General features: G+C 40.3%; 1 protein-coding gene across 2 annotated transcripts in view; it reads left to right on the top strand.

Annotated features, from left to right (window-relative positions):
- The window catches only part of CHN2 (chimerin 2), a 298,376-nt gene that overhangs the window by 167,150 nt on the left and 110,864 nt on the right, over positions 1-20,362 (top strand). For both annotated transcript variants that reach the window (XM_078059407.1, XM_036074482.2), the window contains one exon: positions 17,818-17,849. In XM_078059407.1, the coding sequence (XP_077915533.1) occupies positions 17,818-17,849 (32 nt within the window). The remainder of the gene's footprint in view (positions 1-17,817; positions 17,850-20,362) is intronic.

Consider the following 20,362-nt stretch of genomic DNA (forward strand, 5'->3'; position numbering starts at 1 on the left):
TGAACTTGTTCTAATGTAATGCAGACTCTGCATGTTTGCACCTATAAATATTTAGTCATTTCCAAGTGATACCATGAACAGAGGATAAGGGGTTCCTGAGGACAAGCTGCTACAGAATTCAGAGACTCAGGGGCTCTGAGCCAAGGGGACAGGTGGGCTGAACTGGAGAGAGCCACCAAAGAACAATATATATGCTGAAGCATAAATTGAGGCAAAAGTGGAAGGTTTCTTCTTAAAACCAAGTAAGGAAAATGAACAGGGAGATTAAACGGTGATTGATAACAAGTAAAATTTCTTGAGAAGTTTCCTTGATCTCTCTGGGTGATTTTTATTTCTGAAAATCAAATTTGAAAATGTGTATTCCTTTATAGAATTACTTGAGGTGAAATACTACATTGTGTAGTTAGTTGTTGTAGGAAGAAAAGAACAACCAAGAGCATCAGGGATTACAGCACATGCTCTCTTACCCTTACCTCACCTGTGACAGCCAAAACCCAAGATCCTTCACTCCCCGATGAGGAGTGGGGGCAGAGGGTGGGGCGGTCCAGACTATAGCACAGTGGTCATGAGGAGGTGCTGGCTTTCGTAGGGCCAACCTTACACATCCAAACAGGAAGCAGATATCTCACTTCCACAGCAGTTGCTATCTAGAGCAACCCGCAGTATGTCTGCTCCATGACTCAGAGGTCAGGTCCAGCAAAATTTCAGGTGTGGCCAGGCTTATCCGGGAAGGGGAGCCAGGTGCAAAGCCCTGGGTGCACTAGTGAAGTTTTAAAGACATGCTTTGCATTTACTCACCTGGTTAAACATTAACTGAGAAATAATGCTGATAAAGGTTAAGCCATACTCGGCCCTGGGCAAGCCTCGTCTCCTAGGCTAGTATGGCCTGGCTAACCAAGCAGTGAGATGTTTGAAACCAGATTTGTAAGCTTGACTCTACTTTCCATCAGAAAAGTGTGGATGGTATAATCTCCGACCATTCCAATTTTAATGGGACTACCCTAAATGATATTGCTGAATTATTTACGTGTTGTCAGTCTTTTCATAGGAATGAGAATTAACACACTTGGTGGGCTCGCTGTGCCCTGAGTGCTGAGTTAGAGTTTAACACATGGCAGTCTTCATGGGAATTCCAAGAGGAGAGGGGATGCAGCACAGGAGGGCAGAGTCTGAGTCAAACGCAGACCAAATCTGGGACTGGCCTTCTAACCCAGTGCTTCTCAGCTGTGGTCCCAGGACGAGCAGCTACGGCATCATCTGGGAACTTGTCAGAAATGCAGATTCCCTGGCTCACCCCAGACCTTCTGAATCACAAACCTGAAGATGGGGCCCAGAAATCTGGGTTTTAACAAGTCCTGCAGGTCATCCTGACACTCGCTCAAGTGTGAGGACCACTGTTGTAACCAGTGTTCTTATTCCCTCTGTTTTCTATGTCCTGCTCCCTTCCCTGGCCTCTAGGATAGAAGAATCAAGATGCTTTGTTCCCTGATGATGCTTCCTGTTTGCCTAGCACTGTGCTAGACTCTTCGTGGACTTCAAAGTAGATGCCACGTCACCCCATAGCCTTCTTTTGTTGTCTAGATATACTTCCTCCTGGATGTTATTTTCTACCTTTTAAAAAAATATTTTGCTTTTGCCTTTCTTTGCTATGTCTAACTTTCCCGTACCCTGGAATGTGGCAGAGGCCAAATATTTATCCTTGTATGAGTATGGTCAGTACTTAATGTAGCCTGGTTTCTTATACCCACCTCACCCCCCAGATTGTTATACTTCTTAGTGTTATGCTATGTTTACAATTAAAAAATATTTAAATTCCATTTTAATATGATTCATACTCATGTTTGTTCATATTCAGTACATACTATTATGAACTCCAGCTCTTTTTAGATGTTTTCCTTATCTTGTGACTATGCACAAATCCTTGATAATTTACTCTTGCTTTTAATGGACATTTCCATTAATGGAAATAGCAAATCCATTATCATTATGTCAGGAATACTTTGAATTACATTTCTATATCCCAAGGTGGTAGTCTCTTCACTCAGTGGATCCTCTGTGTGCTTCATGAGCATTTCTCAATTCAGGATTGTAGGTGGCTAATTTGCTAATAAAAGTCAGTCCAGCACTGGTACTCTCCTGGCCCCACCTCCGTGCCTCAATCCACCACTCCCCTCATCGTCTCTAGGCTGACACTGAGCCACTGGTAATCCATCACCTTTGGCTGTGTCCTTTAACAAATCAGTGTCACTTGACATTAGCTCTAAGTACACTGCATCTCCCTGTCTTGTTGGACAGAATAGCAAGCTTTACTTTAGCGATGGTATCTCTTTCTTCCTCCTTCTTTACATAGCCAGTGTCATCTCCCCATCCACTTGGAAGGAAATTGAATAGCCTTGGCACAGCCGGACAAAGGCATATTGGTTGCCATCCAGCACCTTGTGTCCTTCTAGGTAATTACACATCGATTGTTTGATGAATCGTTCTCCTGTCTCCCTGGGTATTTCTACCAAGTCTGTAATTACACTTTTCTGGTTTGTCCCTTTGCTCTTGTTGTGGTCCTCAGGGTTCCGTGACGTCTCAAAGACCATGCTTAACGATACTCCCACAATACCTTTCATTTCAAGGTTGCAGGTCAGATCCCTTAGTGTTTCAGTCTTAGTCTGTTTAACAGTATATTTCAACCATTTTCCGCCTTAGTTCAGTTCGATTTTTAAGTTGGCACCAGTATCTCATAGATTAAAAATTAATGACTCTCCCTTCGCAGTACAGTAAGAGACGGAAGGGCACGAATACAAAGAGATGATTTGACCTACCATTAAACAAAAAGGCCTTGGAGGCATTGACGGGCTCTGAGTTTTGAGCTAACGGTAAGATGTCCTGACACCGATTGTAAAGAACAGACTCTAACATTTGTTAGCCTAGCAGAGGCATTGGCAGACTATAGCTGGTTGACAATTTTGGTAAATCAAGTTTTAATGGAACCCAGCAATGCTCAGTCCTTTACATGTTGTCTATGGCAACTTTTATGCTCCCATGGCAAGCTGAGTACTTGAAACAGACAGTTTCAACTTCTATGGTCCTTAAGGGCCAAAGTATTTACTATCTAGGTCTTGCCAGAAAAAGTTTGCCAGCCCTTAGTGTTGCACTACAAGTAACTTGGAAGTGAGTTAATATATGTAAAGCACTTAACAGTGCCTGGCATTTACACATGGGAAGCGTTGGTCTTTAATTTCTACCATCTCCCAAACACTATATAGATGTTAGCAAAAGAGGGAATTTTAGTCCTGTTATTCAGGATGAATTTGATCCCAAGCCATTTTAAGAAACATTTTGGCCTTCATGTCTAACACGTGTAAATTGATGGACGAGGCCAAGGCAGTGACAATAAGCAGGTACTCTTTTCCAACTTTCTCGTGGCCACTTTCTCCCATCAAGAAATGGTAGCCTGTTAGAAAAGGTGGCCGACTCCATAAGCAGGAAATTAAAGAGGCATGTAGAATCTGTTGATCCGGGAATGCCACCTGAACGTGTAAACAAACTTACGTTCTTTAATTTCAAGAACAAAACTGGTATTACCCTCCTATGAAAAGTCTGTATGTTATTGAATTCTGATGAATGATTTGCATGCTGACGCATTTGGGGAAAGAGGGCTATGTGTGCCACTTATTATGACATACATCCCCTAAAAAAGTTGAATTAATGGATGGACAAAGGGATGAATAAATAGGTATGTCATAAAGCAAGTACAGCAAATATTATAGAATCTAAGTGGTGTGCATGAGTGTTTGCTGTAGAAGTTTTCAGTTGTTCTGTATGTATGAACATTTTCGTAATAAAAGGTCAAGTAGAAAAAACAAAGATTGTGCAAGAAGAGCAATGGCAGGATGTGCCCTGGCCCAGGGAACAAAAACAATCTCTTGGGTGCATGGCCCTGAACAGCCCAAGTGTGTCTCGTGTCAGGGCTGCTGGAAGCACCATAAAGCTAACTCAAGGATTTGTAACATGGACTAATTCACCAGAAAAAGAATTCAAAAGCAAGGACATTTATTAATAAGGCACTTTCACTCTTATTTATCACCATATGGGGAATTATTTTAGTGGGGAGTGCCTCTTTCAGAAATGCAAATTAGGTAATTTTTTAAAATAATAGAGACCAGGCTTCCAGATTTTATGACATCATCACCATATAGAGGAATGAGTATTGGATCTGAAAGCAGGGACTGCGTTTCCTAAATCTGCTGTTAGCCCTGGGTAGGACTGTGAGCAAACTAATTTACCACTCTGAACTGCAGCTTTCTTGTCTATAAGAAGGAGGCAAAGATACATATTCCACCTTCCTGGAGGGACAACGAATGTTAAAAGCGTTCTGAAAGCCCCACTGATCTCATCAGACAATGAGTTCTCAATCGGGGTGATATTAACCCCAAGGGCGAGGGGGAAACATCAGTTCTTAAGGGAGCACACTCTTCTAATGTGTAAAGCACAGATACACATATAGAACATAAATAGACATACAGTCTATCTGTAGTATTAAAATTCCATTTGGGAGAGATGATTAGGAAGGAAAAAAACATGTAAAGTGGCTCCAAAGAAAGATTATAATGCAAAAAAGATTGAGGACATTTCGCTAGACAATCTTTCATTTCTACCATCTCCTTAGTTCTGTCCGCCTTCTTTTTCTTCAGGTGGATTAATTTTATTCATCAGTTGGAACACATGCATTTGAATACTTACTCTGAATACTTAGATTGAAATACTCTTACTCTAGAAGGAGGGAGAAAAAAACTGAGGAGAAGAAAGAGAATGATGGGCATTCTTTGCCTTTTCCAAAGTACATACAGGACCATTTAAACCAAACACTATTAAGTTCTGAAGGAAGGAATTTACTAACAAGAATGAGGAATTAAATGAATATACTCGCCCAATCTTTTTTCCCCCCTAGAAATTTAATAGCAGCATTAAGTTTTCCTTGATTTGATTCAATTCTATTGGGTACTTCAAGCTTTTTGAACCTAAGAGGTATTTGGAGAATTTAAAAAGAGTTCCAAGGAGAATAATGAAGATGAATTAAGGATTGGAAATAAGATCTATTAAAAAAAGTTAAAAGAACAAGAATTATTTAGTGGGAGGAAGAACAAGCAATTAGGTGACATGGAGATGGCTTTTAATAGTGGAAACCTTATCCTATAGAGAATAGTCTCAGGTTTTCATCTACACCAAAGACCAAAGGAAGGGGGAAAATGTATTTTTAAGCAAGAAGAATATGAGATTAGATGTTAGCCTAAAATTTCTATCCATGATTAAGTCCCGAATTTTGATTCTCCTTTTTGGGATTTTTTGAAATACAGTGTTGTTCTGTAGGAAGTATCAGGAGGATGGACAGATGGACCCATCATGTTTGATTCTCCTGCCCTGGTGGGAGGCCAGCCAGCCAGTCTGGCCAACATGGCTGACCTCCATGGGATTTGGCTTGATGGAGGGAAAGAGCCATCTTATGTGGAGCTGTGGCTTCAGGATGCCAGAGGATGAATACAAAGACCTAGCCAACAGTAATAGGGCAGAGTCAGAGCAGTATACCTAACTGGGTTGTCCTCACAAGGAGGGCTCAAGGTGAGTGGTGGGGGCCAACACAGAAAGCCAAGAAATGAGTGCCAGGGAAGATGTAGCAACGAAGACTGGGTCAGAATGAGCTGCTGGGAAGATGCTCTGGGCCAGCTAGAGAGATGAGTGCCACCCATAGATAGGCTTTTGGGTGTTCTTGGAAGCCTACAGAGAGAAAAGGATCAAAATCCACATAGATTGGATCAAAATCCATGTAGACTGGGTCAAAATCAATATAGAAGCCTTAGGAAGATATCCCAAGCTTCCAGGAAGGTATTCATTCTCTCCATGTTTTGGAACTGCTGTCCAAATTTGTGCTTCCCAGTACTAATATGTGTGTCAGAATTCCCTGTAGAGCTTGGTAAACCTTACAGCTACCCTGGCTCCAGCCTTGGAGATTGGGATTTAATGGGAATATCACTTAGGATTCTATTGTGAGCAATAGAAATCCATTCTGGCTAAATTTAGAGGAAAAAAAAAAAGATGGGGGATAGAGGGTAGTTGGAAGGATATGAATAAATTACCTTAATAGAAAGAAAGGGCTTTGGGAAGGATATGTGAAGCAGGACATCTCCAGGGATCCAGGAAGCAGGACTGATGCACTTCCAGGCAATAGAGTGTGATGGCTAGAGTCCAAGCCCCAGGATAATATAGTCTGCTTTTCTACTCTGCTTCTCTCTATCCCAATTCATCCTTTGTAAATGGTTGTAATAGATCTTACCTACTAGATAGTCATGAGGATTGAATGGGTTAATATATGTGAAGAAAGTGCTTAGGATAATGCCTTGGGACAATAAAAGTTCTTAATAACTATTAGCAATTATTACTGTTGTTGTATTGTTGCCATGCATGCAAGAATCAACTCCAACAGAGCTGTCTTTCAGACAATCAATTACTTCTATTGAAGCAGAGCTCCGTGCAAGATACCCTATTGGGTATCAGGACAACAGAGAAAGACAGGAGCCTTTCCCTCAAGGAGCTCACTTCTAGAGGTCATAAAGACCAACAATCCCAATTCCACTAAGATTATGGCCCTAACTCAGGCCTTTAGTTCAAAGGGAGGATAAGAAATAATACCTAAGCTGGTTTGAGGCAGCCAGGAAAGATTTTCCCAAGATGGCAGCATTTTACCTCATATTTACTTTTTTTACATATTTATTTATCCATTTATTTATTTTTATTGAAGTATAGTTAGCATACTATGTTACATTAGTTTCAGGTGTAAAATATAGTGATTCAACAAGTTTATACATTATGCTATGCTCACCACAAGGGTAGCTACCATCTGTCACCATACGACGCTATTATAATACTCTTGACTATATTCCCTGCGCTGTACCTTTTATCGCCATGAGTTATTCATTTCATAACCAGAAGCCTGTATCTCCCACTCTCCTTCACCCATTTTGTCCATCCCCTCCCCCCCCCCCACCTCTGGCAACCATCAACTTGTTCTCTGTATTTACGGATCAGTTTCTGCTTTTTGTTTGTTTATTCATTTGTTTTGTTTTTTAGATTCCACACGTAAGTGAAATTGTATAGTATTTGTCTTTCTCTGTCTGACTTATTTCACCTAGCAAAATACCCTCTGGGTTCGTTCATATTGTCTCAAAAGGCAAGATCCCATTCTTTTTTTATGACTGAGTAATATTCCTTTTGTATATTATATATATATATAACACAGGAAATAAGAAGCATTGGCAAGGATGTGGAGAAAAAGGAACACTTATCCACAATTGGTGGGAATGCAAGCTGGTGCAGCCACTGTGGAAAACAGAATGGAGGTTCTTCAAAAAATTAAAATTAGAATTATCATATGACCCAGGAATTCCACTACTGGGTATTTACCCAAAGAATGCAAAAACACAAATTTGAAAAGATACATGTACCCCTATGTTTATAGCAGCATTATTTACAATAGCCAAGATGGAAGCAGCCCAAGTGCCCATCAATAGATGAATGGATAAAGAAGATGTGGTGTATATACACAATGGAATATTACTCAGCCATAAAAAAGAATGAAATCTTGCCATTTGCAACAATGTGGATGGATCTAGAGGGTGTAATGCTAAGTGACATAAGTCCATCAGAGAGACAAATACCATATGATTTCACTCATATGTGGAATTTAATAAACAAAACAAACCAAAAAACACTCTTAAATATAGAGAACTGGTGGCTGCCAGAGGGGAAGCGGGTGGCGGATGGGTGAAATAGATGAAGGGGATCAAAAGTACACTTATTGTGATGAGCACTGAGGAATGTACAGAATTGTTGAATCATTATATGGTACACCTGAAACTAATGTAACACTGCATGTTAATTATACTTGAAAAATAAATAAATAAAAAGACAATTTCCCCTTATTTTTGAGATCAGTGAGATTTTGCCAGGTTAAGGCATAGATGGGTTGGAGAGCAAGTATTAGAATTCCAAGCAGAGGAAATATCCCATCCAAAGAATGATTGGAATGTATGACTAAACAGGATGTGTTTCAGAAACTACAAGGATCTCTGTGGCAGGAACATAAAGAATTGGGGAATAAGGATGTGGAGGGCAAGAGTGTGTGTGCTGGTCGGGACATATTCTGGATACACAAGCAAGACCATGCTAGAAAATCCTGTCTGCCATTCATTTATTCACTCAACAAATATTTATCGAGCACCTGCCATGTGTCAGCTGTGTTCTAGACTCGGGATAATAGCAATAAGCAAACCATAAAAGTTTCTATCCTTGTGTAGTTTCCATTTGAAAGAAAAAGATTGGCAATAAACATGCAAGTAAAATACATAGTATCTCAGATGATGACAAGTGTCACGGGAAAAAATAAGGCAGAAAATAGAGAGGGGGTATGCCAAGGTGAAGAGGTCCCACTTATAAGTAGGGTGGTTTGGGATGGACTCACTGAGTTGTATAGGTTTGACTACTTGGCAATGGGGAGCCAGTGAAGAATTCTGAGCAGAGAACTTGATGAGATTTGCATTTTCTGACTTTAGTATGAAAGACAGATTGGAGAGTGATAAAAGTATAGACGGGAAAACCTGTGAAAAGACTATTACAAGGGTTCAGGTGAATAGATAGTATAGTGGACATGGAAAGAAAGAGACCATTTCAAGAGTAAGGAATTACATACAATGGGCGGATTTAGTGGCAGAATACAGGTGGGATTGGGAGAGAGGAAGGAGTCTGGGATGTCAGTTTCTAGCTTGGGCAGTAGGTGGATGGATGATGATCTGGTGGTACCATTCGGAGGGATGAAGAGTAAAGGAGGTTGGCCATCACACGTAATAGAATATCTGCTGGTGAGTCAGCTCACACAGGTCTCCAGAATGGGCACTTTTATGAGTCTAACAATTTGGGGGTCAATCCACCTATTTATTGTAGCAGAATCAATGATTTTCCTGAGTGCATCACCTCTGTTGTCCCGTGGACAATTTCCCTTCCTTTTGGTGTAAAAAAAGACTATGGACTTCGGCATCCATCAGGTGTTGGTTTGGATCTCCTCTCCATGCCACTGTGTGATCTTCAAGTAATCCAACCGTATGGGCTTTTCTCTCCTCATCTGCAAAAAGGGAATATCAAGTGCTGTGTGACTTGCCTTTTTGGAGAACTGTAGCACACATATTGAAGGTGCCTGTTAAGTGTTGTATCCTGCTCTGCTCCTCCCAAGCCCTGCCCTCCCAGGTTCTAAGTCAGTGTCAGTAGGCCTGAGCTTGGAGAAAACCAGAGCCAGGAACAAAAGGGCTGATGTGCGAGGTGGGGCATTTGAATGTGCGTGTCTGGGTGTAGTTGCCCTGCTATTATTTTTCAAATCCAAACACGGCTAATTTGGGTAATTCACCTTCCTCTTTTATGATGAATATTTTGTATGGTTGCTTATATAATGAAACCTCAGGACACTGCTAAGGTATTGGACAGCCAGCCATTCAGCTCCCCGGGGCAGAGAGGTTCCTCTGGGACTGGGGAAGCCATGTGCGGTGGAAGTTTTGTTTCCAACCCAGTGATCAGGGCAGAGTTTCAAAGGAACATGCTGTGAGGCATGAAATCCCATAGCAGTAAGGGATTTAAACATTAGTTCACATGTATGCATAGCATGGATGGTTACTCTCAAGTAATAACTTAAATTTTTTTCTTAATATTTTCTGTATTTCAGGTTGTTTACAATTTTTTCAAGGGAGGAACGGGGGTTTCCTTCTTTATCTTATTAAGACTTTGGTCCATTCAGTTTGGTATTTACCTGAGCTATTTTGCTGAGTAGTTGGAAGGGTCAGTCTTTTCTTAAAAGCTAATTTTATAAATTATCAGTGTTCTCATAAATATTTCCTCTTATCTTCTTTTTACTCCACTTTACTTTGTGTATTTAAAGTATTTATTGCTTGTTTGTGTTTTGGTCCAAAAAATTTTTTGAATAATCTTTCTTGGGAATGTTCATGAGTCCAAAGTTCTTTTTTGTCTAAAACAGGGTTTCTCAGGCTCGGCACCATAGATATTTTGGCTGGAATAATTCTTTATTGTAGGAGAGGGTGGGGGCTGTCCTGTGTGTTGCAGGATTTTACCAACATCCCTGGACTCTACCCAGCACCCTTCCCTCGTGACAATCAAAACTGTCTCCAGACATTGCCAAATATCCGCCGGGGAACAAAAACACCACCCACCCTCCCAGTTGAGAACCACTGGCCTAAGAAAATTCTTTTACTTCTTATTTGTTCTAATATTATGACTGATTTTTACATCACAATTCCTGGGAAAATCTGAAAAAAAAAAAAAAAGGAGACAAAACAAACTAAATGAATGGGAACTGCTCTGGTCCTGAGCACCCCTAATCTGATATACTGTGTACCTCTATAAATTAGCAGAATATTTACGCCGGGTTATTAAAGTGCCTGACTTGTATCTACTTACAGAACTTTGGAAAGCCATTGGTAACATTTTAAGGAGGTTTATTACAGAAAGACCAGCCAGTAGATATTTCTATAATACATTGCAGTCAAGACAGGAAGGGATTTACCCCATCAGTGCCCCATCAGAATTCTAGAAGCCTTAAAGTAATGCCGTAAAGAAAAAGAAGGCCTTCGCTTCTAGATGAAAAGAAACAGGAGATTTTAAAGTTTGCTCAATTTTCATTGTATACTATGCACTTTGACTATAAGAATATAAATCTCAGTACTTGCATTTTCTTTCTGTCCTTTTCAATAGAAAACTTTGATTTTTAATTAGAAGGGAATTATCCGTATTTTTTTTTTTTCTGGATAAAAGTGCCCAACATCACCAATATAAATCCCCCCATCAAAGCCTTTTCTCCTGAACTTGATCTGTATCTCAGAAAATTCAGAAGTCTAACTGCCCGGTGTAGGAGGTTGCTAAATTGGGTTTTAAAATTATTTCTGTTAAGTAAAAACTTAACATATACCAGCTGCTGAGGGATTATAAAAGCTTTGTTTTTTCAATAATTGGAAACCTTGTTTACAGAGGACTCACAATATCCTTTAAATGTCTTTGTGTTGAATATAAAAGAACTTGTGTTTATCTAGGCAATGATAATCTGACTATAAAGCAAACTCATTTAAGGATTATGCTTCCTGTCTCTCACTATGCAGCTGTCACCCTACTATTCTCTCAAGCTTTGCAAAATGCTGAGAATTATTCCTTAAAATTAGAAGAATAAATTGGAAAATAAACCAGGTAGCTGGGAATACATAAAATTTTAAATTACAGGGAAACAGTTGAGAGACCCAAAGTATCACTACATGTAGGCAAATTTATGATAAATTCTCATTTGTTAACTCATGGACAGAACTCAGTTCATTCCAAAGAGATTTTAGAGTGTTCGATCCTGGCAAAGAAAAGTTAAGGACAATTCAGATAATCTAATATGTGACCAAAGTGGGGAATTGTGCACCTGCCAACAAAGGCATCCACATTGGTTGGTATTTACTCCGAAGAAGCTGGGAATCACGGTCGTTCAAGGTGTCTGTGCTGGGTGTGAAGCCCTTTCCCAGTTCCATGACCTCAGGCTAGTTATTTAGCGGCTGTCTACAAAATAATGGCACTCACTTACCTCATAGGTTTGTTTGGGGACTTCAATGAGACAGACACACATGTGAAAGCCTAAGGACAGTTGCTGGCACAGGGTGGGCACTGCGTAAATGCTAACCTATTACCATGATGTTCCCAGCCCTACAGTTCTTTACGTGCATTATCTCATCTGAGCTTTATTAAAATAGTACATTTTTATAACCCCAGTTTTATTGGAAATTGAGGAAAATGAGATGCAAAGCAGTTTAATAACCTACTCAGGGTCACACAGCAATTGAATTGACACCAGGGCTCTGCCTTCATAATCTTTGCCTCATTCCGCAAACATGTAATGAGCACAGGCATCCTTTGCTCTCCAAACACTCTCTATCAGAATATCTGCTATAGCAACTCAACAGAAAGTTTTAGCCAAAATCATTCTCCTGGCCAAAAACCTGCTATAACAAGTTCTCACCTGCTATGATACGTTCTCATGTGCATAGGCAGCTTCTCAAACTTTCATGCGCCCATGACTTCCCTACGAAACACAGATGCTGCATTCCTAACAAGCTCCAAGGTGAGGCCAGTGCTGCCGGTCCCAGGATCACGCTTTGAGGAGCAGGGAGCTAGGAGACGGAAGGGGGCTTCTCGAGTATCTCTGTTCTCCTGATCGACCTGGTTTTGTGTTTAAGCACATTGCACATGATATCCATAATTCTCTCTACTTTTTCCCTGAGGGATTAGCCCTTTGGTATTTGTTTAGGCCAGATACCAGGGAGCACTACCAATGCAGGTCTAACCCAGACAGTATTTTTTTATAGTACCTGCTCAGTATAGGATAATGAGGTTCCTATTCTCTTCAGCAGTGGACTACATACCAATATACCTGTTAATTACTCTGTTAAGTGTTAAACAACTATGTAATTGGGCTTTAAATATTTTATAGTAGGCAGAAATCCTTATCAGATTGTTATATAGTTACTTAAAGGCATTTTAGTAATATTTGGGAAATCGATATTTTTGCATAAATTACTTTTTTCTGTTTAAAATAATGGGATATAGGCTCTTGTTGTTTGACACTTTGCTGCCTGACGCATTTTTAAGAGTGGATTAGATTCAGAGAACTACACTCATTCTGTGCCAGACCAGAGGCAAAATCCTGGGAATATAATGATGAAGACCAAAATTGCTGCTTCGAAAAACTCATAAAGTAGTTAGAGAAGAAATGAGCAAGTATATATTTTAAAATATAAAAAGAGCTGTGAGAGCACAGAAAAGAATGGGCCTAATATAATACTGTATGTTAATTATACTTGAATTAAAAATTTTAAAATAATTAAAAAAAAAGAATGGCCTAACTTTTCTTCCTGTGCAGGGAGGCCCTTTCTGGATACCAGTAATAGCTAATTATCATTGAATTGCTCTGTGTCCCAACCACTGCTAAAAGCACGTTGCACGTATTTACTCATTTAATTATTACAACAGCTCATGAGGCAGGTGTACTTTTATTATCATGTCCATTTTAAAGATGAGGAAACAGAGGAACGGAGAGATTAGTAACTTGCTTGTGGATACACAGATTTGGCATCAAAGCCAGACAGTGTGAATCTAGAGCCTGCCCTTTCAACCATCACGTGATCTGCCCCTATTTTATTAAAAGAAAGTTCAGAATCTTTAAATAAGAACATGAAAAACAGGGGACATATTGGAGAGAGCAAATTATGGAACTGCAAGTAACTCTGTTTGATTGGAGCATCGGATGAATGTGGGGTGATGAGACCCTCCGGCAAGAAGCCATAACATTTGCATTGGCTGTAGATCAGTAGGAACACGGTGTGTGGAGGGTATGAACAGGATTAGCCGGGACTAAAACCATTTTCAGTAGTCACAGTACTGGCAATAATTATATTTGAGGTGTGACTGTAAAGTCATAAAATAGATTTTACTTTAACACGTATATTATGTGAGTGTGGTCCCTTTCCAGTCCATCATCTTGGGAAGCCATGTTTTATTTCTGCTGAGGTCCCATTGCTCAGAGAATGTTGGGAATGTCTCTTCTAAAATACCTTCAGGGGGCGCCTGGGTGGCTCAGTCGTTAAGCGTCTGCCTTCGGCTCAGGTCATGATCCCGGGATCCTGGGATCGAGCCCTACATCGGGCTCCCTGCTCAATGGGGAGCCTGCTTCTCCCTCTCCCACTTCCCCTGCTTGTGTTCCCTCTCTCGCTGTGGCTCTCTCTGTCAAATAAAGAAATAAAATCTTAAAAAAAAAAAAAAATACCTTCAGAACAGGATACAGTACAGATTTTATTATCTTAGGATCATGCCTCTCATTTTTGTCTGAAATGTATTTCCTGGTTGGATCACTTCCCTTTTTACCGAATTTGGCTCTGAATAACTTCTGCCTGTTTGCTGAAATAACAGCCACTCTCAACTCAAAAAATGATATGTTGTTTCCATATACTGGTGATTCTGACTTTAGTGTACGCTTAAGCATTATCTAGAGCTTAATCAAATAGCAGCACCCCCCTCAGTAATTCTGGTTCAGTTGGTCTAAAGGAGGGAGTAATAGTAGTTTCCTAATCTGTTATCTTTAATAAGTATACTGAAGTTTCTGTTTTGAAAGATCAGACCACACTTTGAGAAAGGCAGCTGTAAGGATATTCAAGAGAAAGCGTGATAAGTCTTAAGAAAGTTCCAAAAGAAGAATTCCAAAATGTTATGATCAACATTGACATCAATGGCAAGTATTGCCCACCTTGGGGCACTATCCTCCCATAGATGATGCTTATGTAGAATAAAATCTTCAATTATATTTTTAAAAAGAATCTGCATGGTTATACCAGATATACCGAATACCTGTGCTTTGGGAAGACCCATTTCATGTGTTTGTTTTTTCACTGATCATCTGCTCGGTGTTCTTCCGTAGAGAGGTATTCCTTTCTGAGCCAGGTAGATCATCTAAGGATCCAGTATTTTAGGGTTCAGCAATATATCCACAAATTATTAGATTTTTTTGTTTTGTTTTCTTAAAATGGTGGGCTTCTTTCACTTCTTGGAGTTGGAGCACTAAATCCCAAGAGCAGGCATTGCAGATCCAATTTCTGTTAGTCATCTCCACAGTGACCAGGTTCACCAAGGTGATGGGCTGTCCAACTCCAGTTGTTGTCCTGAGATAATCAGTGGCAGGAATGCTCCAGAACCAACCTTCTTTCATGTTGGGATTTGTTACATTTTTGCCCCTTGCTGAATCCATGTGACTACCTAAATTAGCCCTCTATTTTTTGATCAAGTGCTTGATTTTAACAAAGATAATCTTCAATGAGAATGTGAGAGGAGCTTCTGAGCTGCCTTACTCTTTATTTATCAACTGTCTTCTGTCTCGTTCACTGAAGAGAATCTCGTACAATTGGAAACTGAAATTCAGTGCTACATCTTCTTTAATCAATCCACATTTCATAGGTCAGTCCTATTCTCCCAGTGGCTGACACAGAGCCTCACCTGGGGACTGAGTCAAGCTTCCTCCGGGTATTACTGGGTCACAGTGTAGAGGTTACTAGTCTGTCTAGTCAGGTCCTTCGTTCCTAGGAGTCCTGATGCTCAGCTTGTCTGGATCTATTATCCACCTTGAAAACATGTGGATGTTCTGTGATTTTTCTAGGGCCATTTAACTTAATAAAAGCTTAGTGAAGTGTGGAGAGAGAGACTATGTTTAGACCCCTGTGAGCGAAAAGTTTAGGAAAAGAATAGGTTTTTGTTTGTTTGTTGTTGTTTTAATCCCAGCCACTATCTCTCTCACTTTAACAAGGACAGCTATATTATCTTTAAGAAAGGCAGAGACAACAAAGGCATCCAAGACTGAATCAGACTGCTCTCAAAACAGCCCTAAGCAAGGGGGAGCAGTGACCCGATGAATGACCACATCCTCTCTCTTCACTGCCTCTGACTTTCACCTTTCCTCTCTTCCTAGGTAGGGTTGCCAGATTTAGGAAAAAAGAAATAAAAACGGGATGCCTAGTTCAATTTGAATTTCAGATAAACAAAGTAATATTTTAGTATACATCCATGCAATATTTGGATCTATTCCAGGCTCTATTTCATGTGTGGTCTGTCCCACACAATTCAGTGCTTTTGTATGGTCTTGTGGTTTTCATACGCAGATTTGTCCCTCAATTAGATCAAACTGTCCTCCAGGCAGGATCTTACTTCGTATCCCTCAAGGCACCATAAATACTGACTTTTCTATTTGGGGGCCTATGTTAGATTTCTCAAGTTGGTTTCCTCTGCTGCAAATGCAGAACACCCCTGAGCAGCTCAGACCTTTCCTCTCCACACCTGTGAGGTTATCGTTTCATGAGTGATGACAGGGCTGAACACAGAGCCCTGAACATAGTAAGCATGCCGTATATTTTTATGATTGATTAATGAACTGAAAGCAATCTGTTGTCTTCTTCAGAGTCAAATTCAACATTCATGAACTACTTATTTGCATGCCAGGAGTTAGTAGTAGGCTCTATCTCCCATGCTGTCCAGCTGGGAAGTCAGATGAATTACTCTTCCCCTTGGGGGAGATAAGAGGAGAGAAGTGGGGAATGGGGCTGGGAGCTACACCCAGATTTGCAAATGTGTATTATGGCTCAGCCAAAAAGATGGAGATAAAGTTGTCCTTATATACAGGGAATCATTTCAAAGGAATGGAATATTGACTCTCAAAGATTGGAGAGCTATCTTACCCATTGTATATTATTTACTTCCACTGACTTTTCTGGTTTAAATTTCTTCTATGGCATGTTGGTGTTGCAGATACATATCTACAGTATCATAAAAGTATGAAAGAACTTTGAAAGCTAATAGAATGATATAAATGGCAAAATATTCAACTCATATTAAAAAGCTTACCAGCATGTAGAGTAACAGCACACTCAGATAACAAGGTGTCTTTTACACACTTCGTGCTTCTATTAATGATATTATTTAGATCTTCCTTTGTAAATGACACTGAGCAGACTTCAGACCTTGAAGATTAAGAGTTATGAATACCCTCTCTTGGTTCAGTGCTTTTCAAATGTGAAATGCACAGAAGAGTGAACATATATTCAGACGTGTCTAGATGATGATTTTTATGCCAGTGAGGCTTGTCCAAGGCAGGCTTGTGAATATGGTCCTTGACTCCCCCTTTCTGAGCCTTTTCCTCTGCTCCATGGCTCCTGAATGCCCTCTCAGATCCCCTGCATCCTTTGGAGGATGGAGGGAGCCAGGAAACTGCCCAGTACCTTGAAATCCTACCACTGTGCCTGTGAGCCCTGCTGAGAAAACTGCCCATTTGATTGTGGACAGAAATGACGACAAAGAAAGGGCTACTAGACTCCCATTCTACTCTAGTAAATAAACATAAACTTGCTGCCATAAGCCTCAATGAGAATCCATAACTCAATGTGGCTCTCCTATATCTTCAGTGTCCCTGGAGTTAGGCTAGAAGAACAAAAGCTGAGCATGAGAATTCATGTTCATTTCTTACCCATTCTAACACCATGAACACAAGAAAACAAAGTTCTTATGGAAGTAGATTATCATATATAGTTGATAAAAATCCAGTGTGATAATCCCCAAGCTCAAAATGTGATTGAAAAATATTTTCTGGGATGCTTATGATTTTTAGTCAAGTCAAACTTATGTCCTTTAGTCAAGGACAAATCTTGTCCTCTGTATCTTGTACCTCTGGCATTAAGTGAATTTTAGACCATTCGCCATTTGTTTAAAAATAAGAATATTGATTTTATCTGGAAAGAGACCAAATGAAACTTTAAATCCAGGTGCACTTCTTATTCTTATTATAAATACCTAATGGAACAGTTGGATGAAGATTGAAGTTCTATTCATTTTATTTTTCAGGATGATGTCTTGTAATATCTTTATAAATTTCTTAATATTTTTCTTTGTTTCCTTTGAAAATTCTTTTATTGGGTGATTGGGTTTGGGTGGAGAATGAGCCTAATGATTAGAGAAATATGATGATTCTACATCATCCTATCCAAGATAGAGGAATGCGTTGGCTAACTCTGTGGTTTCATGGATCTCTGATTTGGGGAATAAAAACTGTAATAAAATTACTACCAGGATTAGCTATGTTCATTTGAGTAGCATTTTTATGTCTCTGATTTGAATTCAAATGCATTATTAATATTTTCCTTTTTTTTAATATAGGTGGAGAACAGACCAAAATATTATGGAAGAGAGTATGTATCATGCTATTCTTTGTTTTAATAATGTAATAGTAGTCATTTTGTATGTCATTTAAATATTAAAAATTAAAAATCTTCTAATATATAGTCTTCATCAAATGTCCATTGTGCAAGTGTTTAATAATAAGGATAAATGGCATCAGACCCCTTTGTATTGAATTTTCTTTATAAGACTCAAGTGCTTGGCTTCCATGAATGTGGGAGGGATTATTTCCTGCTGTAGTTTTCTCCTGCAAAGCGGCCACTGAGCACCTCAAGTATTTGAAACCTAAGGCAGGCTTTTCCATGACTGAGGTGCTGTTAGTATTTTATTTCACTTCCTACCTTGATGCTATGTAAACATTTAGAGTGTCAAAGATTGTAAACCGCGTGGCTGAATTCCTTACTTTCACGTACTTCAGTAAATGCAATAGGGGGAAATCACCCCATTTCCCTGCAGGCTCATAAAACCTAAATGATGAGTTCTCTTGACTCGGATAGATTAGCCAAATTCCCTCAATACCATAATGATTATTTCCTCCCATTTTCCTCTTAATTTTAACTCTTGTTTTGTCTTACTTCCTCAGAAGCCTACTGTAAAGCAAATAGGCATCCCATAGAAAGCCTCTCAGTCTCAGGCTGTGGTGTGGTGTGGTGTAGTGTGGCGTGGTGTGGTGTGGTGTGGTGTGTGGTATAGCTTACAAAGCACAGGCAGAACAACCCGCGCGGGGGGTCCAGTGCCCAAATCCCTTTCTTCCCACGTCCAATCTGAAGGTCTTATGAGCCACAGTCTTCAAACAAGTCCACGTCCCAAGCCCTCCTGGCCAATCCAGACTTTCTTCCTCTATTCACTTCCCCATCAGGGCCTCATCTTCGTGATCAATGACCCTCTTATGTGTCCCAGCCCAGCAGTGACTTCCTAATGGCCACGGCTGCATTTCTGAACCTTCCTTTCCAGCCTTGGGAATTCAGCCAGGACCCCTGGAATACCTGCCCAGGAATGCTGGCCTCTGCTTTCAGCCATCCTCACGTCCCTAACATCTAACCTAGTTAGTTAGTTAGGATGCTCTTTTTCCTTCAGTGTACTGATTGGGATTTTTGCTCGCAGAGAGCACAATTAATAAAGAAAAAGAGAAAGGAAAGCCTACCAAACGGGACACTTTTGCACGTGAATTCCAAAAGGAACTCTGTTGTGCATTTTCTTTGTTTCGTCAAAGTTTTGTTGAACAACGTTTTAGTTATCGTTTTCCAACCCCCAAGCCACACAAACTATATAGTGAGAGGACAGCAAAGAAACATTTTCTTAAGGACAGAAAAAGGATCATTTTGCATTAGAGGGAAGTTAGCTTAAAAACTTCAGATTCTGTGTTTCCCTTTCTTTTTTTAGAAATAAGAGGCTTTTGTTCCATTTGAAAAGTAATAAATGCTCTCTTCAGGAAACACATATGCATTTTTTTTCCTACTAGGAATCACATGAAACTATTGACAATGGATACCTTTAGGAGAAGAGAGCTTTTACTCTGTAATGTTTACATTCTTACCTCTTACGTGCCTTTTAACTTTTGAATTTTCCCACTGTGCTTCGGTATTACTTTTATTCTTAAAACATGAATAAATTAATACCCGCTAATTTGGGAAAATTAGAAAATATATAGGTAGAGAAGGTGGAGAACATCCTCAGCTCACCATGAAAAAAATCTTTGCTAACTTTTCCCCTTCATCTCATGCCTTCTGGTATTTTTAAACCCATGCATAAAGGGGGTGATGAGCCATAAGCTATTCACAGAACTGTAATTTTCTTCTTTTGAACAATTGAGTTCAATTTGGTTCTTGACATGTTACGTCTGCTGCTGGCTATCAGCTAAACTGTGTCGAGGGAGTTAAGGATGAGATGCTTTCACAGTACCTGCCTGTTTGGGGTGTCCCTCCTCCCTGACAGTGGCCTGGGACAAGGGAGTCAGGTTCCTGTGCCCTCTGCTGTGTGTGCCTCATCCTGCTGCGGTCATCCCCTCCCCTGCCCTGACCCACAGTCAGCTTGTGTCCTTTCTGACTCCACTGTGGGAAACTTTCCGATGCCCAGTGCCCCTCCTACTCCATACCATGATGTCCCTGTCACCACACACACACACACACACACACACACACACATTTCTCTCTCATGTGCACACACACTCTCATACACACACATACATGCTCCCTCTCTCTCATAATCACACTCAGACACATGCTCTTCGTACACATGTCCACTGGCCCAGTGTCTGTGAGCCTCCCTCAGGTCTCCCGGCCCAGGCCATCCGTCCTGCCCAGCTCATACTGCATAGGAGGTGTTCCCACAAGGTTCACAGGGTTCAGTGGCCACATGCCCAGTCAAAGCCCCAAACACCTCTGCTCTGGCTCCGAGATCCCCATACAGTCATCTGGGATCCACCAGTTCCAATCTTGAGTCTGAGCTCTGCCCAAATTCCTCCCAGTCTCCCTCCTGGAAGAACTGGGGACACTGGTCTCTTTGGGGCAGACAGGTTGCTTAT

Source organism: Halichoerus grypus, chromosome 12, assembly GCF_964656455.1.
Source record: "Halichoerus grypus chromosome 12, mHalGry1.hap1.1, whole genome shotgun sequence".
NCBI classification, from domain to species: Eukaryota; Metazoa; Chordata; class Mammalia; order Carnivora; family Phocidae; genus Halichoerus; species Halichoerus grypus.